The sequence below is a fragment of the Malus sylvestris genome, chromosome 5 (genome assembly GCF_916048215.2).
Source record: "Malus sylvestris chromosome 5, drMalSylv7.2, whole genome shotgun sequence".
In the NCBI taxonomy this organism is placed as follows: Eukaryota; Viridiplantae; Streptophyta; class Magnoliopsida; order Rosales; family Rosaceae; genus Malus; species Malus sylvestris.
This window is the reverse complement of record NC_062264.1, coordinates 37,071,144-37,095,438: the sequence shown is the minus strand read 5'-3', so window position 1 is coordinate 37,095,438 and position 24,295 is coordinate 37,071,144. Positions and strand designations below refer to the sequence as shown.

The window sequence follows — 24,295 nt, the reverse complement described above, 5'->3', positions numbered from 1 at the left end:
TCCGTCGAATTGAATAAATTGAGAAGATCAAAGAACATAAATTAATTAGGGATGTGTGTTGTGAATCGCACCACCCTTTTCGTATAAACGAATACAAATGAATGCTTTCTTGAATTTAGTCAGTGCTTGTAGGTTGTGGATTTTAACTAATTACCGTATAAACCAACACAAATTTGATTGAGCTTCAAAAACCAAACTTGTCGAACAAGTTAACTGTTAACAGTAGAAAAGGCAATCTTACAATCAGCCTTGAGTTCCTTCTCCTGTTTATCCACAAGTATTTCTGGATGCTCTTTTTTTTATTATTTTGGCCGCGGATTAATCATCCTCGCTTATTCCTGCCTGGAACACAAAACAACTGCTCAGCCATAATTCCAGATCATACAGCAGAAAGCTAGAAACTATGCAGAAATTTGTCAGTGTCTCCGCGTTTGAGAGTGTGAGGGAGTTCATGCAAAAGCAATTCAAGAGAACATGAATTATAGATTCACAAACATGTCCAAGAATCTGAATTTACGCATCTCTTTGGACACTACTTACACAAGCTAAACCAATACAACATGAGTAACCCAAATTTAATACCACCAAAATGGTTCCTTTATGGTTTTCTTCCTTTTTGCAAAAAAAAAAAAGAAAAAGAAAAAACACACACACACACACACAAAATCAGCAGCTAGTAGATGCATAATTCAGTGCCATAACCCTAAAAAATAGAACGAAATTGACATAAATGTAGGAGGAACACAGTTGATTGCCTACACTGTCATCACATAACAATTACACCAATAACCACAGAATGTTCCACACTGCGGAGAGTTTTTCGGTTGGCTTAGGCGAAGACCTTTAGATTCCAACACTTCTATCCAAAGGTTAAGCTTTGCATTTACCCCTTCCTGAGTTTCATTTATCAACACTATATCGTCTGCGAAAAGCATACACCAAGGAATATCATCTTGAATATGTCCTGTTAACTCATCCATTACCAACGCAAAAAGGTAAGGACTTAAGGATGAGCCTTGATGTAATCCTACAGTTATGGGGAAGCTCTTATACAAGGATAGGACCGATGAAAATGGTGAAAGGTATAGAAAAGCGAAGCAAGAGGCGAAGAAAGCTGTGAGAGAAGCTAAGTTAGCGGCTTATGACGATATGTATAAGCGACTAGATACCAAAGAAGGAGAGTTGGATATCTATAAACTAGATAGAGCAAGGGAAAAGAAGACAAGGGACCTAAACCAAGTGAGGTGCATCAAGGATGAGGATGGAAAAGTTCTTGCTACAGAGAACGCGGTTAAAGACAGATGGAAAGGTTATTTTCATAATCTTTTCAATGAAGGACATGAAATGAGTGCTTCTTTAGGGGAGTTGAGTAACTCAGAAGAGTGTCGAAACTACTCTTTTTATCGTAGAATCCGGAAGGAAGAAGTGGTTGTAGCTTTGAAGAAGATGAAGCATAGAAAAGCAGTAGGCCCAGACGATATACCAATCGAAGTGTGGAAAGTTTTGGGAGAGACAGGTATAACATGGCTCACTGACATTTTCAATAGGATTTTGAAAACGAAGAAGATGCCAAATGAGTGGCGAACGAGCACTTTGGTGCCTATTTACAAGAATAAGGGCGATGTACAAAATTGCATTAACTATAGGGGTATTAAGCTAATGAGTCATACAATGAAACTCTGGGAGAGAGTCATTGAGCATAGATTGAGGCAAGAGACACGGGTTTCGGACAACCAATTCGGGTTCATGCCAGGGCGCTCAACCATGGAGGCAATCTATCTCTTACGAAGATTGATGGAAAGATATAGAGATGGGAAAAAGGATTTACACATGGTCTTTATAGATTTGGAAAAAGCGTATGATAGGGTCCCAAGAGACATCCTTTGGAGGATTTTAGAAAAGAAAGGAGTACGAGTAGCATATATCCAAGCTATACAGGATATGTATGAAGGAGCAAAGACTGCCGTAAGAACTCATGAAGGACAAACCGAAAGCTTCCCCATAACTGTATGATTACATCAAGGCTCATCCTTAAGTCCTTACCTTTTTGCGTTGGTAATGGATGAGTTAACAGGACATATTCAAGATGATATTCCTTGGTGTATGCTTTTCGCAGACGATATAGTGTTGATAAATGAAACTCAGGAAGGGGTAAATGCAAAGCTTAACCTTTGGATAGAAGTGTTGGAATCTAAAGGTCTTCGCCTAAGCCGATCAAAGACAGAATATATGGAGTGCAAGTTCAGCGCAAATGGAGGCCAAAACGAGTTAGGGGTGAGGATCGGAGATCAAGAAATACCAAAGAGCGACCGTTTTCGTTACCTAGGATCTATCTTGCAAAAGAACGGAGAATTAGATGGAGATCTCAACCATAGAATACAAGCTGGATGGATGAAGTGGAAGAGTGCATCCGGCGTGTTGTGTGACCGCCGTATGCCACTGAAGCTCAAGGGAAAATTTTATAGGACGGCAATAAGGCCGGCGATGCTGTATGGCACAGAATGTTGGGCGGTGAAGCATCAACACGTACACAAAATGGGTGTAGCGGAGATGAGGATGCTTCGTTGGATGTGTGGGCACACGTGAAAGGATAAGATTAGGAATGAGGATATCCGGGGTAAAGTAGGAGTAGCTGAAATTGAAGGAAATATGAGAGAAAATCGGTTACGGTGGTTTGGACATGTGCAAAGAAGGCCTACTGACGCTCCGATTAGAAGATACGACTATGGGACAGAGGTTCAGGGCCGAAGGGGTAGAGGAAGACCTAGGAAAACTTTGGAAGAGACCCTAAGAAAAGACTTAGAGTACTTGGATCTAACGAAGGACATGACACAGGACAGAACACAATGGCGTTCTAAGATTCATATAGCCGATCCCACTCAGTGACTTGGATTTTCCAAGTCTCCAACCGAGAAGTTTTCCTCACTCGGGAAATTAAGGGAACACTACCTCAACCTACATGCTCCACTCACAAAGCTTCAACATACAAGCTTCAACAAAAGAAAATTTAAAGAACTTAGCGAAGAATGCTTTGGTGTATTTAACACAATACGTTGAAATGAAGGAAAGCTTATTTATTGATATCCTTGATAAGTTACAAATATGTACATATACTTGAGTCAAAATAAACAAACAAGAGGGAGCCTTCACAAAGGTTGCTTAGGAGAAGTCTCAGCAGTCGGTAGAGCCCCAGAAAGAGAAGGCACCGGAGGAGGATCATTCGGAGCCTCAGTACTGGACAGAACCCTAGAAGGAGGAGGCATCAGAGGTTGATCATTTGGAGCTTCATTACGCGGTACAGCCCCAGAAGACGAAGGCAATAAATGCCTTTGGAACAAACCCACAAATCTCTGATGATCAAGTAAAACCTGACCATCAGATTCCTTCATCTGGTCAAGCTTCCTCTTCATGTTTGTAGCATAGTCATGTGCGAGCCGGTGCAACTGTTTATTCTCATACTTGAGCCCTCTAATCTCCTGTTTGAGACTCATCACTTCAGCCGCCAATGATTCAACTTGGCGGGTTCGAGCAAATAGGCGTTGGGCCATATTAGACACAGAACCTGCACACTGAACACTAAGAGCCAAAGAATCCTTAACAACCAACTCATCAGACCGTTTGGAAAGTAGTCTGTTATCTTTGGGAGTGAGAAGGTTCCTGGCCACTACCGCAGCGGTCATATCATTCTTCATCACGGAATCCCCAACGGTAAGAGGACCAGTAGGGGAGACGAATGATGGGCGCCATATGTTGTTTGGAGAAGGCGGGGCTGCCTCTTCAAGGTTCAAGTCAAAACGACGGTCGGAGGGGCCAGACATTTTCAAAGGTGTTGAAGAGAGAAGAGGTCAGACAAATCAAGATCTTAGAAGTGCAAGAATGGAACTTCTACTAGTGGATATTCAAGTGTGCTTTGGAACTTAATGCCAGCCCCTATAAAAATCTGCACTCGATGAGGCTTCAGAAATCGAAGAGGCGCCTGCTCAGAAATCGAAGAGGCGTTTACTTTCTCAAAAGCTGGGCTGCTCAGAGACCACGAGGGTCGATCTCAGAAATCGAAGAGTCGTGTGCTTTCTCAAAAGCTGGGCTGCTCAAAGACCACGAAGGCCGATCTCAGAAATCGAAGAGGCTTGCTTTCTCAAAAGCTGGGCTGCTCAGAGACCACGAGGGCCGATCTCAGAAATCGAAGAGGCACCTACTTTTCCAGCCCTGTCAGCACCTGTCACACGCACACTCAGCTTTGCGGAAATTATGGACATTCTGTCGAAGATTTCTGGCGAAGTAGAAAGCACATGAATCGTACTGTTCAATCACTCACTTCCCACACGCAACAGTAGCTCATGGGTACCACATATAACTCTGCCAAAGTTCTCTGACAAAGTTCTCTGACAAAGTTGAGACACGTGAAGCTTGCAGCTCCCACTACATCACTCTGACCAAGAAGGGTAAAAGATTAGCAAAGAAACAATACTAACAAAGTTTAGACACATAAATGTTGAAGGTCTAGCTACCATATTATTACCCACAAGGGTAAAGGAACAGTACCACTGCTCCTCTGTGCTTCGTGGCAAGGTAGACTAGCAAACATGCCCAACTTTTACTCACATTCGAGAAAACACTCCCAACAAGATTGCTTGCTCCAAAATCAAAGAGGCATCGCCCTCCAAATCTCGAGAGCCAGACTCCCAACATGATTACTTTCTCAAAAATCGAAGAGAGGGTAAAGGAACAGTACCACGGCTGGATAATTGGAAAGTCCCTGTGTGTCAACCTCTATGCTTCGTGGCAAGGTAGACTAGCAAACATGCCCAACCTTTACTCACATTCGAGAAAACACTCCCAACAAGATTGCTTGCTCCAAAATCGAAGAGGCACCGCCCTCCGAATCTCGAGAGCCAGACTCCTAACATGATTACTTTCTCAAAAATCGAAGAGAGGGTAAAGGAACAGTACCACTGCTGGATAATTGGAAAGTCCCTGTGTGAACCTCTATGCTTCGTGGCAAGGTAAACTAGCAAACATGCCCAACCTTTACTCACATTCGAGAAAACACTCCCAACAAGATTGCTTGCTCCAAAATCGAAGAGGCACCGCCCTCCGAATCTCGAGAGCCAGACTCCCAACATGATTACTTTCTCAAAAATCGAAGACACCGCTCTCTAAATCTCGAGAGCCAGACCCCCAGTAGGATTGCTTTCTCAAAAATCGAAGAGGCATCGTTCTCCGAATCTCGAGAGTCAGATCCCCGACAGGATTGCTTGTTCGAAAACCGAAGAGGCACCACTTTCCCAACTTCAAGAGCTGGATCTCCTTGGATAAAGTTTGTCTGTAATCTTCACACGCAACATCAGCTTTCCAGATACCACAGACCATTTTTTCAAAGTGCTCTGACAGAGTTAAAACTTGTGAAGCTGGCAGCTCCCACTACCGTGCTATGACCAAGTAGGGTAAAGGAATAGCATTATTACTTGATGTTAGGGAGACTTCTATATATGTCGACCTCCATCCCCAACGGACATGCAGACCTGCAAAAATGCTCAACCCTTCCTCTTATCTGAGAGGGCACTCCCAACGAAGCCTTTCGAAATATTCAGCTTTCTTTCCCCCCGATAATACCTCTGTAAACAAGCTATACTAGAGCAAGAATATCTCATATTATCAGGGTTAAAAGCAAGAGTATCCCATATCATGCTTTTTCCCTGTCTTTTCCTTTGGCCTTGTTCTTACCTGCAAGACAAGGAGAAAGAGAGCAATCAGTCAGCACTTGGAATCAAGCTTCCAGCCAGGAACTGACTGCCTGGAACCCCTTACCTGATTACTTACCTGGCATTGCTCTCGAGTACTCATCTTCAACATCTTATACTTCCAGGGAAGATCCCGCATCTGCCTGAGGAACAAATAGGGCAAGTGAGAAGGACACAAGGAAGCATGTGGAGACAAGCGTAACAGCACACGTGCCGATACATCCATTACTCTGTCAAAAGCAAAAGTATCCCATATCAGCAGGGTCGAACGTACTCTAGATTTGATGGACTTGTTTTGACCCTCAAATTCTTCAGTCGGCCTTATCTCTGGAGGAAACCAGAAAAACCTCCAGCCCAGTTCAAGAATAAGCCTGTGGAAAGTTACTTCTTCAAAAGCAAAAGTATCCCATATCATCTCTTCTCATTTTTCTTCTCTTTATCCTTCATGCTGCCTGCAAGATAGGGAGAATGTGAACAATCAGCCGGAGCTCTGATTGCTTACCTTGTCTGTCACCTCTTTCAGCAGATCCCCTAGCTCGGCGACTTGGGGGACTCCTACTACATGGTTTGTATCGCGCTTGACCAAGCCTGAAACTACAAGTAAGCTTCAAGTGACATTGATACATTACCTTGTGCATCTCCACCAGTTACAGATACCACCCCTGGATGGAGGAAGAGTACTTCCAGAGAAGATGCCACATCTACCTATGAGACAGATAAGGAAAGTCAAGACGATACCACACTCCAGTACTTAGAAGTTTCGTGGTTACGAAATCATTCTCCCACAATATTTCCTAATGTCATTTGTACTAAATCATTCACTTGTACTCACTAAAGGAGAGCTTGAACCTATGTACTTGTGTAAACCCTTCACAATTAATGAGAACTCCTCTATTCCGTGGACGTAGCCAATCTGGGTGAACCACGTACATCTTGTGATTGCTTTCCTATCTCTATCCATTTATATACTTATCCACACTAATGACCGGAGCAATCTAGCGAAGATCACAAAAAGTGACCGTTTTCGCTACCTAGGATCTATCTTGCAAGAGAACGGAGAATTAGATGGAGATCTCAACCATAGAATACAAGCTGGATGGATGAAATGTAAGAGTGCATCCGGCGTGTTGTGTGACCGTCGTAGGCCACTGAAGCTCAAGGGAAAATTTTATAGGACGGCAATAAGGCCAGCGATGTTGTATGGCACATAATGTTGGGCGGTGAAGCATCAACACATACACAAAATGGGTGTAGCGGAGATGAAGATGCTTCATGGGATGTATGGGTACACGAGAAAGGATAAGATTGGGAATGAGGATATCCGAGGTAAAGTAGGAGTAGCCAAAATTGAAGGAAATATGAGAGAAAATCGGTTCCGGTGGTTTGGACATGTGCAAAGAAGGCCTACTGACGCTCCGGTTCGAAAATGTGACTACGGGACAGAGGTTCAGGGCCGAAGGGGTAGAGGAAGACCTAGGAAAACTTTGGAAGAGACCCTAAGAAAAGACTTGAGTACTTGGATCTAACGGAGGACATGACACAAAACCGAGCGCAATGGCGTTCTAGGATTCATATAGCCGACCCCACTTAGTGGGAAAAGGCTTTGTTGTTGTTGTTGTTGTATTTGGTCTAGTTGTAAGCTCCAATGACACAAGCGCAAATGAATTATGCAACTACCACGTTTTTAAATAGCTACTTTCCAAGCATCATCAACACCAACAGTTTTAGTTACACACACACATGAAATGGAAATCCTACTATAGGGTTTAATATAAAATTGAGCTATAGAACTGATCACATTTGGAGAAACTTGAACCATTAAAAGCTATTATGCATTTAATATAAACACCACGTTCACAAATGAGAAAGCGCACAAGTGTAGTGTAATGTACTAAAGAATTACTTGAAGCATTTTTTAAAGTGTTTCTCAAGTGGGCAACATTAGCACCAACAACTTCAGCCACCGTCTTCCCATCTTTAAAGAATTGGAATGTAGGCTGCACCAAAATGCACACATCAGATCAGAAACCAAATGGACCTTGGATTTTACCATATCCAAGTTAAAACATATAGAATTACTAAGATGGAACCAGCAATAATCCATTCAAAAGACCATCTTAAAAAGATCATCCCACGAGTGCCATGAATAAAAGAAGCTATATACCGAGAACAAAATAAACTGGAGCATTTTCTTCAAACAAAATAAGAGCAAACCATTTACCACGGAGGAAATATTCAACTCGTCCAAAGTGTTTGTAAGGCCCTTCTGTAGATAGAATAAACAAGGTTAGGTATGAACTATGAAAAAATTCTTGCTCCCAGAATAAAAAGAAATGAACTTACATTTAAACTAGCTAACCATTCCATGCCAGATGGCTATGAGCCCACAAGTAAAATAATTGCTAAAACTAACTTAGGAATTAAAACCCGTAACAGATAACTAGATTTCATAAGTAGCAACACTTAAGAGTTCTTTTGAGTTTTGAACTTAATCTTAAGCTGGGATTTAAGTAGTCCACAAAAGAACTAAAATGGTTCCCAAAAACAAAATGATCCAAGTTTACAGAAGACTAAATTCCAATGCGAATGCGCACCTCATCGATGTCAACCTTATACGTTGTTACCTGTGGGTATTGCTCACTCAACTCTCCAACGATTGGAGATATGAACCTGCCCGCACAAGAAGATCACACCAAAGTACCAATCATAAGTTCAAGGCACATTATTACGCCACATTTTCGTGCCAATGACTTCATTGCTTAAAAGAAAACGTCTTTCGAACTTACAAGGCCCGCACCAGACTGCACTGAAATAGAAAAGTGCTGGCACAGCTCCTTCTATATGAAATTTTATATATAAATCAGACAATTTGTATGAAAATATGACAAGTTTTCTCAAAACAAAACAATTCCGAAAACCGGAAAAAACCCAGGAAACAAAATTACCTCTAGCTTGGCTGATTACGCTGCTAAATTCATCCTCCGACTGAATGACAACAATATTAGAGGCACCTGAAATTCAATCAACAATTCAAGTTACTGAGCTATTCCAAAACCCGAAATTTAAAAATTGAAACTTTGAACAACGGCGACAACAATAACAGAAGTTGGAGTACCTGAGGGCGAGGAAAGAGGTCGGAGTTGGAGAAAGTGAGGGTTTGGGAAGTGATGGAGGGAATTGGAGAAGGGTTTGGAGGTGGAAGGAGATGCTGTGGGCGGCGAAGATGGTGCGGTGGGGATTGAAGAAGCCAGGGTTTGGAAAGAATTGGAAGGAAGGTTGTGACGATGAAGAAGCGCTGCGCAGAACTTGCTGCGATTCCATGGCCACTCCGGACTTCCTCGCCATTTTCTTCTCTCGATATTCGGTGCTTTGTTTGGGTTTAAGGCAAAAACACAAGAAGAGCCCAAAACAATGAATGTGTAAATGGGCCAGTTGGTGAAGGCATATAGGCCTAGTCCATAAGGCCCACACAACGCATAAAGATTGTTTTACAAGCCATACTAGGGAATGGTCGAGCTCAAAATCTCGGGTTCAAGGTAAATGCTCTAAATCAACTGCAGCGACAAGTTTGTTGCCACGCAAATATTTTCATGTGAAAACATGTTGACACTATGGGCGTGGTTGGTACGTAGACGAGACAGAATGAGACAAGATGGAATGAGATGGAAAGGAGGTTTTTTGTGCTACGTTCGGTATGCAGGCTGGAGTAGAACGAACTACTTTTGTCCCACAGTGTTCCGTCCCACCCCATGTACCAAACAAGGCCTATGTGTGAAATGCATTTTTAATTATGTGTTTCTGCTCGGATTTCAATTTGAAGACTAGTTTTACCCCTATGAAGACAAATCCATGTAGGAAGTGGAAAACTCAAAAGAAAGTGCTTGTTTTTTTTCAAAAAAAACGCTAAGCACGTGGCACCTCAAAGATGAAGCAAGCTATTGTCAAATGTTGGGCCAAAGCTAAATTCAAGGTTGAAGACAAAGGACAAAAAAAAAATGTTTAAAACTCATAAAGAGGAGAAGAAGAGTGCCAGCCAAAAGCTTTTGTCACATCATAAGCAAAGTTAAAAAATGTTGATGTGGTCTTCTTTTCCTTGAGAGCAAGAAAACCACTCACGTAGAGCACAAAAGAAAGTCATGGTTCCCCCGTTTAAATTATGGGACAAACTGACAAGTTACCAAGACAAAGGAAAGCTAAAGAAGGAAAATGGGCACAGAACATAAAAAAGAAAAAAGAAAAAATGTGCAGCAAGACAAGTCAAAAAATTTCAGTCATGATTATGACTAGTCATTCTTTTTACTTGTTGCAATACAATTCCCTCAAATTAAATGGGAATACTATCCATGTGGAACTTAGAGAAAAAGGAAGTAGCTTCTCCATTAGGTACAACTTTGAACTACCAATTACAAACCATTTCAACTGCAGTGGACACAAGCCATCTCAAAGTACAAAATTCGATGGATGTATCATCTCAAATTAGTGGGTTTGCACTACGTCAAAATGTATCAAGCTCCTTTTAAATTATTGAAGTAATCAAATGGCAAGAAGCCATATTAAATCTCAAACGGCACAATGCTGAAGAAAAGTGTCAATGGCACGAAGCCATGACAAATGTCAAATGGCACAAAGCCATGTCAAGTTCCAAATGGCACAAAACCGAAGAAAAAGTCAAATATCAAATGGCACAAAGCTGCAACAAAATCTCAAATAGCACAAAGCCGTGATGAGTCTCAAAAATTTACGAACTACGCCGGTTTGATTCCATTAAGGATACGTAGGCAGTCTGATATCAAATTTTAGACGCAATCATGAAACCAAAACGAATCCCTGATTTATATAAACTAAATTCACTCCTGCTACTTTGATCAAGTAATTGCAAATTCTACAAAAAATAAAAGAGAAAAGTTCCTAGGCACGAAGTCAAAGAAAAATCTCAAATGACATGAGGCCGTGACAAATATCAAACGGCACGAAGCCGCAACAAGATTCAAATGGCATGAAGCCACATTAAGCTCCAATGGTTTAAAGTCCTTGCCCGCATGAGCTAAAACTGCACAAGGTATTAAACGCTCCAACGGCTTAAAGTCCTCGTCTGCATGAGCTAAAACTGCACAAGACATCAGTTGCTCCTTGCCTGTACGAGCTGAAACTACACAAGGCATCAAACCCCAACAAAACACAAGGAACTACGAGTGACTTGATCCCTCAACGAGGGTACGTAAGCAATCTAGGGCTCTACCTAGACGTAGTCACAAAATCAAATAAACATCCAAATCCCCAAGTTACGATTTATTCATATTAGAATCAAAGGGTATTCCTTTCCCAAAGGAAGAGTTGTAATTAATAGGCACGTAGCCTAGAATGGGTCGAACTCGAATTAATAAAATCCTCTTCAAAAAAATGAACGAGAGTGAAATTATGTCGAGTGAATTATTTGTTTACATATTGTGTACAATTTTAGCTCAACATGGTACGTATGTTTTAATTCATTATAACAATATTGGACTTTCCTGCCAATTAAGCTTGTTTGTACCATACTTGACCAATCCCGAAACTACCGAGCACCGGCCAACGCTATACTGTCAAGGACCCAGAAGAGTTCCCCTCCGACCAGGAGGCCAATCACTACTCGACACGTGTCAAGATTAGAAGCCAATCAGAGCGCAGCACGTGTCGACATCAAGAACCAATCATAACATGACACATGTCAATGTGACAAAGCTACAAGTTTTTCTATAAATAGGGGTCATTCCCCCACAATATTGGCTAATGCCATTTGTGTTAAATCATTCACAAGAACTCACTAAATTGAGAGCTTGATCCTTTGTACTTGTGTAAGCCCTTCACTACTAATAAGAACTCATCTACTCCGTGGACGTAGCCAATCTGGGTGAACCACGTACATCCTGTGTTTGCTTTTCTGTCTCTATTCATTTACGTACTTATCCTCACTAGTGACCGAAGCAACCAAGCGAAGGTCACAAAACCTGACACGTTCTGTTGTACCAAAGTCTTCGCTGATTTTGTGCATCAACATTTGGCGCCGTCTGTGGGAAACGACACTTATTCCTACTCTCTTCAGCTGTGTCAAGCTGGTTTCTATCATTCGTACACTTTCTTTTAATCAGGCATCCCTCTCCAGCATGGGAAGCGAAGGAAGCCACAGCACACAGAATGACACCCCCCTTGCACATAGTGCGAAACAACGAAAGAAGGAAGGAAAACGAGTTCTTCTTCAAGCTAAAGTCGATGAGTTGGAAGCTCAGAACAACAAGATAGCAATGAGGAATGAGGTCCTCCAGGAGCAATATGAGAAGCTCTTCGAGACACTTCACGAAGCTAGGCAAGCTCAGACACGCGAGCTTGTTGCCCCCGTGGAAGTCAACCATCAACTGGGTGCCCTCCAACATGGAGGGTCACATGCATTCGACATAGATATCCCTGATAGGGAACAAATTACCCCTCGATTTGATAATCAACATGAGGCTTCTCTTAACCCAGTTGCTTCGACCCGAACCATGAGAAGCGGAGGGAGACACCTCTTTGCTGAATGGGCAGAAGGATCGAAAGCCGTCTTTCGCGATTGTCGGGATTTCCTGAAGCAACGTCGAGAGAATTCCATCCATATAAGCTCAAAGATCAATGACCCAAGGATTTCTGAGAGACTCGGTCCCCTGCCACGGCCCGAGCCGGCCACCAACTTGGGGAAGGTGCAACAAGTCCTAGAGAGACATGAGGGTACAGGGGACTCAGAGGTGTTCCGACAGACATACCCTGGAAGCCAGTACAGCGAGTCCAGGGAAAAATCACATGCCCTTGATCAAACCTTCCTAATTCCAAGAGGAGATGGAGATTTACGAAAGAAAGCTCCAGTGGCACATAACTCTGCTCAGGACCCCCTTGTCCTACAACTTCTTGAGGAAGTAAACAAGTTGAAGGCTGAACGTCAGGCTGAAATACCTGACTGGAACCAACCCAGGCCTGGCCCTCTTACAAGGAGGATCCTCAACACCCCCCTTCAAGCAAAGACAAAGCAGAAGCTTGGCTTGCAACTTTATACTGGAAAAGAGGACCCGATTGAGCACCTTAACCTCTTTGAGTCCACCATGGCATACCGGATGCACACCGACGAAGAGCGATGTCTTCTCTTCCCCTCCACCCTCTCTGGCGGAGCTCTAAATTGGTATTGTCGTCTTACACCTGAGACGGTAGACTCATTTGAGGAATTGAGGAAACTATTTGTTTCCCAACACATTTTCCAAACCGATCGCTTGCACTCTGCAGATGACCTGTACACTATCCGCCAGAGGCCAGACGAGTCATTACGTATGTATGCTGGCCGCTTCAGCCATGAATACTCCCGGTGTGCCGAGGCAGACGACAAGACTGCCCTCAAAGCCTTCACGGCAGGCCTACGTGATTGTTTCTTTAAATACATGATCAATGCCAATACTTGGAAGACTTACTCTGAGGTGATGGCGCAGGCTTATAACCATGCCTCCGCCGAGGCAAAGACATATCAGGAGAAACCCCCTCACCCAACGCCATGGAGGAAGAACTAGCAATAGCTAAAGTTTGACGGTTGGGAAGATCATCCAATGTTTCTCTAGTACAGGACTCTAACAAAGACCCTGAAGACTCCGACATTGCAGACTCAGACTTAGAGCTAAAGCTAGAAGAGCCCTCATCACTAGAACTTCCAGGCTCTGACATCTACAATAAGAAGAAACAAATTCTATCACTACATGCATGATCAAAACATAAGGAAGTTCCTATATTACCCACATGAAGATGGTGCAAAGCGATGCCGGAACCCTTCTCAATCAGAAAGCAATCCGTCTTCCACAGTCACTACAAAACAAGCAAATGAAGACCGTGTCAAGCGCCCAAAAAAAAAAAAAAAAACAGCTTCATCCAAAAAGCTTCACCCGAAAAGCTTCACCTCCAAAACTTCACCCAAAAAGCTTCATCCAAAAAGTTTCACCCAAAAAGCTTCACCTAAAAAAGCTTCACCCAAAAAAAAAACTTCACCTCCAAAAAGCTTCACCCAAACAGCTTCACCTAAAAAAGCTTCACCCACAAAGCTTCACCTAAAAAGCTTCACCCACAAAGCTTCACCCAAAAAGCTTCACCTCCAAAGCTTCACCCACAAAGCTTCACCTAAAAAGCTTCACCCACAAAGCTTCACCCGAAAAGCTTCACCTCCAAAACTTCACCCAAAAAGCTTCATCCAAAAAGTTTCACCCAAAAAGCTTCACCTAAAAAAGCTTCACCCAAAAAAAAACTTCACCTCCAAAAAGCTTCACCCAAACAGCTTCACCTAAAAAAGCTTCACCTACAAAGCTTCACCTAAAAAGCTTCACCCACAAAGCTTCACCCAAAAAGCTTCACCTCCAAAACTTCACCCAAAAAGCTTCATCCAAAAAGTTTCACCCAAAAAGCTTCACCTAAAAAAGCTTCACCCAAAAAAAAAACTTCACCTCCAAAAAGCTTCACCCAAACAGCTTCACCTAAAAAAGCTTCACCCACAAAGCTTCACCTAAAAAGCTTCACCCACAAAGCTTCACCCAAAAAACTTCACCCGAAAAGCTTCACTTAAAAAAGCTTCACCTACACAGCTTCACCTAAAAAAGCTTCACCTAGAAAGCTCCCTCTACATACTTTCACCTACAAAGCTTCACCATCAAAGCTTCACCTCGAAAGCTTCATCTACAAAGCTTCATCTACAAAGCTTCACCATCAAAGCTTCACCCAAAAAGCTTCACCTAAAAAAGCTTCACCCAAAAAAAACTTCACCTCCAAAAAGCTTCACCCAAACAGCTTCACCTAAAAAAGCTTCACCCACAAAGCTTCACCTAAAAAGCTTCACCCACAAAGCTTCACCCAAAAAACTTCACCCGAAAAGCTTCACTTAAAAAAGCTTCACCTACAAAGCTTCACCTAAAAAAGCTTCACCTAGAAAGCTTCACCTACAAAGCTTCACCTAGAAAGCTTCACCATCAAAGCTTCACCTAGAAAGCTTCAACACCAAAGCTTCACCTACAAAGCTTCAACACAAAACCTTGCTCCAAATAAACAAATTTTGTTCACAAAACCCAAGATGCCCTTGAACTTGTACAAAAACACAGGTCAACACAAACATTTGTTTTGTTCTACACCCACAACATCCCTGTCATAACCAAACAAGCAATTATGTATATGTTTCCAAACATATTATAATAGATCCAACAACAAGCCAAAGTCCCAAGTTTCATAATGGACAAAAGTACAAGCAATTCATCAATAATGAAGGTGCTACAAAACTTGGAATCTGCCCCAAAATAGAAATCCAACCCAAGAGACTTTTTCTCTCTCTCCCTCTTCCGCCTCCTTTCATCTATCAAATTTCTGCAACCTCTGCTCTTCTCCAATGGAGCTGAATTTTGGACACCCTATAGTTTTTGAGCATATGAACAACTTTCAAGAAGGAACCATTTCTGTTTAAGAGACGGAAATTAAAGTGTTGAAGCTCCAAACATGACAGTCGGATTCTTGCAGATTTCGAAGCTGCTATGATGTTTCGAAGATCTGGAAATATTTAACCATTAGTTCATTCTGAATTTTTGATATGTTATGAAAGAGACGATGAGGCACAACTTCAATGAAGAAAGCATGCTGATCTGAACAATAGAAAATGGAGTTTCGAAGCTCACAACAAATCTGACGGGTTGACAGACAAATGATAAACAGTCACTCATCATACCTGGATTTCTGGAGTTATACTGCTCCGAGGGACCTCAAATTTGGATATGTTGTAGTTCACAAGTTAAGGAACAACTTCGATGAAGAAAGTATGTTGATCTGAACAAGAGAAAATGGAGTTTCGAAGCTCACAACAAGTCTGACAGGTTGACAGAAAAATGATGAACAGTCACTCATCTTACCTGAATTTCTGGATTTGTACTGCTCCGATGGATCTCAAATTTGGATATGTTGTAGCTGACAAGGTGAGGAACAACTTCGATGAAGAAAGTATGTTGAGATGAACAAGAAAAAATGGAGTTTAGAAGCTCACAACAAGTCTGACGGGTTAACAGAAAATTGATGAACAGTTACTCATCATACCTGAATTTCTGGAGTTGTACTACTCCGATGGATCTCAAATTTGGAGATGTTGTAGTTCACAAGATAAGGAACAACTTTCATGAAGACGACTTTGCGATCTGAGCTATAGAGAATGGTGTTATCTTGCATCCACTCAGGCTGATTAGTGGAAACGAAAAGCAATTCCACCAAAGAAAAGATGAAAAAGAGAGAAAAGCTACTAATTGCACTTGATCTTGTCTAGTCAATAGCATGCAGCATCAAACACACAAAAGTTGGAAATATTTTTAGATAAGGCATATGCGAATGTGTGACATCGAAACAAGGATTCGTTACTTTGACAAATTAGTAACAAGCGAGACACCTCATTCGGCAACTCTCTTCGCCTGAAGACTTGGGGGACTCCCACCATATGCTACTGCACCTTAATACTCGGCAGTCTCACAACCACTCAGTGACTTGGATTTTTCAAGTCTCCAACCGAGAAGTTTTCCTCACTCGGGAAAATAAGGGAACACTACCTCAAACTACATGCTTCACTCACAAAGCTTCAACAATACAGGTTTCAACAAAAGCAAAAATTCAAAGAACTTTATGAAGAAGGCTTTGGTGTATTTAACACAATATATTGAAATGAAGCAAAGCTTATTTATTAATATTTTCGATAAGCCACAAATATGTACATATACATGAGTCAAAATAAACAAACAAAAGGGAGCCTTCACAAAGGTTGCTTAGGGGAAGTCTCAGCAGTCGGTAGAGCCCCAGAAAGAGAAAGCACCGGAGGGTGGTTATCCGGAGCCTCAGTACTTGACAAAACCCCAGAAGGAGGAGGCATTGGAGGTTCATCATTTGAAGCTTCATTACCAGGTACAGCCCCAGAGGACGAAGGCAATAAATGCCTTTGGAACAAACCCACAAACCGCTGATGATCAAGTAAAACCTTACCATCAGATTCCTTCATCTGGTCAAGCTTCCTCTTCATGTTTGTAGCATAGTCATGGGCGAGCCGGTGCAACTGTTTATTCTCATGCTTGAGCCCTCTAATCTCCTGTTTGAGACTCATCACTTCAGCAACCAATGATTCAACTTGGCGGGTTCTAGCAAATAGGCGTTGGGCCATATTAGACACAGAACCTGCACACTGAACACTAAGAGCCAGAGAGTCCTTAACAGCCAACTCATCAGACCGTTTGGAAAGTAGTCTGTTATCTTTGGGAGTGAGAAGGTTCCTGGCCACCACTGCAGCGGTCATATCATTCTTCATCACAGAATCCCCAACGGTAAGAGGACCAGTAGGGGATATGAAGGATGGGCGCCATATGTTGTCTGGAGAAGGCGTGGCTGTCTCTTCTCCAAGGTTCAGGTCAAAACGACGGTCGGAGGGTCCAGACATTTTCAAATGTGTTGAAGAAGGAAGAGGTCAGACAAATCAAGATCTTAGAAGTGCAAGAAATGAGCTTCTACTGGTAGAGATTCAGGTGTGCTGTGGAACTTAATGCCAGCCTCTATAAAAATCTGCACTCGACGGAGCTTCAGAAATCGAAGAGGCGTTTGCTTTCTCAAAAGCTGGGCTGCTCAGAGACCACGAGGGCCGATCTCAGAAATCGAAGAGGCGTTTGCTTTCTCAAAAGCTGGGCTGCTCAGAGACCACGAGGGCCGATCTCATAAATCGAAGAGGCGTTTGCTTTCTCAAAAGCTGGGCTGCTCAGAGACCACGAGGGCCGATCTCAGAAATCGAAGAAGCACCTGTTTTTTCAGCCTCGTCAGCACCTGTCACATGCACAATCAGCTTTGCGAAAATTACGGGCAATCTGTCGAAGATTTCTGGTGAAGTAAAAAGCACGTGAATCTTACTGTTCAATCACCGCTCTCCAAATGCACCATCAACTCCTCGGGTACCACATATAACTTTGTCAAAGATCTCTGACAAAGTTTAGGCACGAGAATTTCGAAGTTCCAGCTACCCTACTATTACCCATAAGGGTAAAGGAACAGCACCACTGCTTGACAACTGGAAAGTCCCTATGTGTGTCGACCTCCGTGTTTTGCGGCAAGACAGGTTGGCAAGAACGTCCAACCTTTACTCACATTCGAGAAAAGACTCCCAACATAATTACTTTCTCAAAAACCGGAGTAGCACCGCTTTCCGAATCTCGAGAGTCAGATCCTCGACGGGATTGCTTGTTCGAAAACCGAAGAGGCACAACTCTCAGAACTTCGAGAGCCAGATTTCCTTAGATAAAGCTTGTCTGTAATCTTCACACGTAACATCAGCTTTCCAGATACCACATACCACTTTTTCAAAGTGCTCTGACAAAATTAAAACACGTGAAGCTGGCAGCTCCCACTACATTGCTGTGACCAAGAAGGGTAAAGGAATAGCATTACTACTTGTTATTGGGAAATCCCTATATACATTGACCTCCCTCCTCAACGGACAGGCAAACCTGCAAAAATGCTCAACCCTTTCTCGCATTCGAAAAGGCACCCTCAACATAACCTCTCGAAATACTCAGCTTTATTTCCCCCCGATAATACCTCAGCAAATAAGCCACACCAAGAACAAGAGTATCTCATATCATCAGGGTCGAAAGCAAGAGTATCCCATATCATGCTTTCTCCCTATCTTTGTCTTTGTCCTTGTCCACACCTGCAGGACAAGGAGAAAGAGAGCAGTCAGTCGGAACCTGAAATCAAACCTCCAATTTGGAACTGACTGCCTGGAGCCTTTGCCTGGTTGCTTACTTAGCATTGCTCTCGAGTACTCATCCTCAACTGCTGTCAAAGTCACGAATTCCACCGGCAAATACCTCATGACAGTTGATCAGATATTGGCTCTTTACACTGAAGCTGCCAAGCGTGGATGAGTCACTATGAAGGAATGTTCTGAAGGACCATTAAAATGCAAAGGTTGCACACCACTTCTGCCATGCAAAAGATTGAAGCAGAAGGTTCAACGGTGAGCTGAAACAGATCACTACAGCACGACACCTTTCCATACCACATTCATTATTCCGTCAACAGCAAAAGTATCCCATATCATCAAGGTCGAACGTACTCTAGATTTGATGGACTTGTTTTGACCCTCAAATTTTTGAGTCGGCCTTATACTCTGAAGGGCACCAGAAAACCCTCCAGCACAGTTCAAGAATAAGCCTGTGGAAAGTTACTTCTTCAAAAGCAAAAGTATCTCATATCATCTCTTATCCATTTGCTTCTCCTTATCCTGGCAGTTGAATGAGAGACAAGGAGAAGGAGAACAATCAACCGGAAGCCGAAGTCAAACCTCTGATCCTGGGTTGCTTACTTGGAAGTTTGACTGCTTACCTTGTCTGTCACCTCTTTCGGCAGATCTCCTAGCTCGGCAACTTGGGGGACTCCTACTATAGGGTTTGTATCACACTTGACTAAGCCCGAAACTACAACTAAGCTTTAAGTGAAATTGATACATTACCTTGTGCGTCAACATCAGCTAAGTACACCATTCCCGGATGGAGGAAAGGTACTTCCAGAGAAGGGCAGATGAAGATCAGACCACACTTCGGTACTTAGAAGTTTCGTGATTACTCAAGGGATTGGATCTTGCAAGTCCCCAACCGAGGAGTTTCCCTCACTCGGGAGCTTAGGGGAGCACTGTTTGTACCATACTTGACCAATCCCGAAACTACCGAGCACCGGCCAACGCTATACTGTCAAGGACCCAGAAGAGTTCCCCTCCGACCAGGAGGCCAATCACTACTCGACACGTGTCAAGATTAGAAGCCAATCAGAGCGCAGCACGTGTCGACATCAAGAACCAATCATAACATGACACATGTCAATGTGACAAAGCTACAAGTTTTTCTATAAATAGGGGTCATTCCCCCACAATATTGGCTAATGCCATTTGTGTTAAATCATTCACAAGAACTCACTAAATTGAGAGCTTGATCCTTTGTACTTGTGTAAGCCCTTCACTACTAATAAGAACTCCTCTACTCCGTGGACGTAGCCAATCTGGGTGAACCACGTACATCCTGTGTTTGCTTCTCTGTCTCTATTCATTTACGTACTTATCCTCACTAGTGACCGAAGCAACCAAGCGAAGGTCACAAAACCTGACACTTTCTGTTGTACCAAAGTCTTCGCTGATTTTGTGCATCAACAAAGCTAGTACCAGTCACTATACTTATACCACACCTTGTTGGCATCACTGCCAAATGTACTCAATTTCAAAACGCAAAATGCATCATATAAAATAACGGTTACAACATAGTCACAACTAAAAGAAGAAAGCTTCTTCGCGCCTTTTGAACTCTGGTTGATCAAGTATATGAAGTGTTTGGTGAGAGAACTGCTTCAAGTAAAAAACTCTATAATTTCAGACCAATAACGCGACATTGCATTATTAATGACCTAAAATGCCAAGGCGGTGATGTAACAAGATGTATGTAAATCTTTCTTTATCGTTTGCTGGGCCTAGGTGAATTTACCCTACCATCATATCGACATAGCGATGTCATGGTGGTTAGTGTTTTGGTTAAGTTGCTGACATTGAACGCTTTGGGTGGATATGACACGATCCTTAACCTCCTTACCCAATGTTTGTTAGGTTGGTTTGAGTTTTCTTAAGTTTTAGTAAGACTTGTGATATATATTGTTAGGAGCATGTGAAGAAGTTAATAAAAAGGAGTCCCCCATTACATATAATTAGTACGTAAAAGCTCCCACAATTAGGGATGGGTTTGGTACGGTTACCGTACCAAAACCCTCGTACCAATTACAGTACTAAACTTTCGATTTGGTAAAATTTATTACCATTACCATACCAAACTTTCGATATACTAAAGTTCGATATTGCCAAATGTTCAGTTGACATGGTATAACAATGGTAATTGCCACTTTATTTTGGGACAAAATCTATTTTTACTTTGTTCAACATTTCATATTTTGTGTAATACAGCATGCGCCTCTATAATAAGACAAAGATATATAAACCAAATGTATAGACGAAAGAAAATTCTCCTAACAAGTGCCCAAATGAATTTACAACCACATGAAATGTTGAGGAATTACTTGAAAATTATAAGTCCGAAACAAAGAACGGAAACATGAAGCAGTACCACAGGTCTACAAGGACAAGGGAGCGAGAGAGAGTAGTTTGTGTCTGTAGGGTTTATTTTTAAATTATTAGAATAGAATATTATAAATATATATTATAATTTATAAATATGTGTTATATAATTATATATTATATCATTTATATATATAATATATTATATTATATTTTCGATACGGTACGGTAATACCGTGGTAATGATATACATTACCAATGGTACGGTACAATACCGTACCATTACCGATTGACACAAAAAATTTGGCACAAAATCGGTATAGCACAGTTGGTAATTCAGTTGGTACAACAATTTGACAAAAAAAATCCACCCCTACCCACAACTGCAAATTTAGTCTTCCATTATTAAAACCATAAGGGTGTGTTTGTTTGGACTCACTGTCTTTCACTGGACTGGACTGGACTAAGTTTTAGTCCAGTCTTGTGTTTGTTTCCTACCCGGACTAAGTTTAATGGGATTAGGAGGGACTCGCCTCGACTGAGTCCCTCGCTAACGGGTCTTCGCGAGGACCCCCGATTCTGAGAGGATTGCTAAGCCGCCCTCTAATCCCGTCATCTCCCTTCTCCTTCGCACCTTCGCGCATCAACCGCAGCTTGCTCCTCGTCCCTTTCGCACCTTTGCCCTTTCCTTTCTCCTTCCTTGTCACTCCACCTTGTAGCCGTCCAACATATAAACAATCGATGATGGACCTGTATCGCTGGTGATGGTCTGATCAGGTGAGCTTCATTTGCCTTGCATTTCAATGGGTACTTTTTTAATTTTCCAAATTCAATTGCTTTTTGTTCATTCCTTTCAGTTTTGTTTACGCATTTCAATGGGATTTTTGAGTTTCTTTAGGGTTTTTGGTGATTAACTATAATCCAACATTCATAATTATCAAATTTAGTAGAACGGCACTGGGTCACTGACTGCAGCTTGTTTTTTTGATATACTTATTAAGAATTTGACATTGGGAATCCATTCGCAGCTTATGGATGTTTTCAATTTTTGTGGTTCTTCGAGTGAAATGTGTGAGAAATTCACCCTTTTATGGAGATCTTAGTAGTGGATTAGGAATGTATCATGTCCATGATGACTAGTATTGTATTGGCAGTGACGGGGTATCTACCTGTTCTGATCATACTTGATCTTTTTCGAGCTTTGTATTCGAATATTTAACCGTTTCTTCAGCTCCAGACCTAGAAGGAAAACCATTTCTTCAGCCCTTGAAGGTGCCACTTGTTTTCTAGTGAATATTTAACATATTGGAAGCTTCTCTTTGGAAAATTTTGTGAGTAATCGTTTTATGAAGCTTTCATCAACGGATTTATCTTATTGGAAGGTTCTGCTTGTTGCACATCACCATGCATGTTCTTCGTTATTCAGATACTCTTAAGCTGTGCATATCTTGGACACTTTAATTATTATAATTTTATACATATTGGAGTTCACCTATCAAAAGGAATATCAAACAAATTGATATTAACAAATCCCCGTGGAGCTAGGAGATCACCAATTTCGTGTTGAACTTTAAGATTTTGTTATAAACCAGGATACTTGTACATTTGACTATAGTGACTTCTAGTTATCATGGAGAGTTTAGACCTGTCTACTAAAACTTGTACAAGTGATTCACGCATGTTTTTGCTCCCGTCAGTATTAGTTATTGACTCATTGGACTCCATACACAGTTTCTATGATGTCTTCTTCCATAATTTTATGGTTCGCAATCCTGCAGAGGTTTCTACTCAGTTTAATTGTTTTAATTGTCTCATTGACCCATGCCGTTACACGAAAGAGAGAAATTATGTGTTTATCATAAAAATCTGGCTAAACCAGCAATACATCACTCAACTTCATTAGAGCATGACAAATTTCACCTTAGGGTTCACAGGCCGTACTTCTCTTTGGCATCGTAGATACAGTCTTTCCCATTTAAGTTTATTCTGATTTATTTGCTAGCTTAAAGTGTAGTTGAATGATGCTGTGCATGGCTATCTGCAACGCAATGGGCACTTGGGTTTTCTCCGTAGCAGGGGCTTTGTTAGCAATTCCAGTGGGGATAAAAAGGAAACTTTATCACCGCTTGTGTTCTTCGGCACAACAGGTACCATGCTTGACATTATAATGGGAATCACTCGGTGTGAAAAAGAACATGCAGAACGCCAAGCGAAGCTATTAGAAGCCCAGACTTCTGCAACTGATGCTTCATTTACTGAGACTGGGGCGGAAACATAGTCTTGACTCCTAAGCATATGCATCATATGCCCGTGTTTGGCTGCTGTCAGTTTTCTTTTCAAATTTCTTTACCATAAAAGTTTAATAGTCGAACCTGTTGAATGACCCATTTGCTTGAATTCTGCCTTCCCTTTTTCATGGGTTAATAATCACACGAAAGTTGTTAATGACATAACGTCGGGTTTAAACTCCCTCGCATGGCACGGTTCCATGAGTTAATCATTCAAAGCAGAGAATTCTAATTCCTCTGTTTTTTATTTATCTTGGAGATACCTGTATGAAAATTACTTTAAAGTTGTTCAGCAGCAAAGGTTTATGACTTATAAATTATAATATACGATGTATAATCACGAAGAGAAACTGGTGACAGTATTGCTTTCATTATCCTACTTCCTAGTCCGACACTGCACCAAACGCTTCACTAAGCTAGTCCAGCTTAGTCTAGTCTAAGCCAGTCCAGCTTAATCCCTGAAGCTAATCCAGTCCGAGACAGTCCGGTGCAACAAACGCACCCTAAATGAATTTTGGGTTAGTGTCTTTGGCAACTACTGACTTTTTCACTTTTCTCTTGTCAAACAATTAGGTATGTTGTCAACTTATTTCTCCATACTGCGAATTAGGGTGGTTGGCTACATAGAATCACATAGGATTAACTAACTAATGTTGAATTAGTTATTACCAATTTTGGTCATTTTTATTAATCGGACAACAATCTTAAAATTCAAATCTCTGCTACTTCGCCGTCATATTTCGTTTTCCGTCGTCAAATCTTGTTACTCTGTCTTAAGATCTCGTTGTTCTTTCGTATGTTCGAGAACCGAACACAAGGATTGGAGCATGAGCGTACAGTGACATAATAATTTTAAATGTTTAGCTAGCCAGTTAGTTTCTCTATACTCCTCCCTAAATATTGTTGGAGGTTTTGAGATTCAAAGTCCCACATCGGGCAAATCGTGGTTCGCAATGACCTTTATGTAGGTCTAGTCCTTTATACTAGTTCATAGGATTTAGACTATTTGGAAAAGGATCGAAGGTTTGAGGTTTATGGTTGTGTGGATTAGATTTGTGTAATATGGTCTAATATAATTAATATTAATAATCAGAGTTCATTAATTTTAATTTTGAATTGACTTTTTA

At 41.6% G+C, this 24,295-nt stretch overlaps 1 protein-coding gene, 1 long non-coding RNA gene and 1 pseudogene across 9 annotated transcripts; 1 reads left to right on the top strand and 2 right to left on the bottom strand.

Moving 5' to 3' along the window:
• Window positions 1-7,406: 7,406 nt before the first annotated feature.
• On the bottom strand, window positions 7,407-9,101 carry LOC126624840 (thioredoxin O2, mitochondrial-like; annotated as a pseudogene).
• A 5,769-nt stretch (window positions 9,102-14,870) lies between these two features.
• LOC126624839 (uncharacterized) lies at window positions 14,871-17,420 on the bottom strand. 5 transcript variants are annotated; one of them, XM_050293964.1, is made up of 3 exons: window positions 15,665-17,420; window positions 15,484-15,581; window positions 14,871-15,308 (listed from the first exon to the last, which is right to left on the bottom strand). In XM_050293964.1, the coding sequence occupies exon 1, from the start codon at window positions 17,218-17,220 to the stop codon at window positions 16,546-16,548; it is 675 nt and encodes a 224-aa protein (XP_050149921.1). In that variant the 5' UTR covers window positions 17,221-17,420; the 3' UTR covers window positions 14,871-15,308; window positions 15,484-15,581; window positions 15,665-16,545. The 5 variants fall into 5 exon arrangements, with proteins under 5 accessions (XP_050149921.1, XP_050149922.1, XP_050149924.1 ...); XM_050293965.1 differs by having other exon boundaries at window positions 15,846-17,420; XM_050293967.1 differs by having other exon boundaries at window positions 15,484-15,557; window positions 15,846-17,420.
• A 3,866-nt stretch (window positions 17,421-21,286) lies between these two features.
• On the top strand, window positions 21,287-23,346 carry LOC126624841 (uncharacterized). 4 transcript variants are annotated; one of them, XR_007624231.1, is made up of 2 exons: window positions 21,287-21,657; window positions 22,895-23,346. It is a non-coding gene; the product is annotated as an uncharacterized LOC126624841 (long non-coding RNA). The 4 variants fall into 4 exon arrangements; XR_007624232.1 differs by having other exon boundaries at window positions 22,890-23,346; XR_007624233.1 differs by having other exon boundaries at window positions 22,883-23,346.
• The last annotated feature ends 949 nt before the right edge of the window (window positions 23,347-24,295 follow it).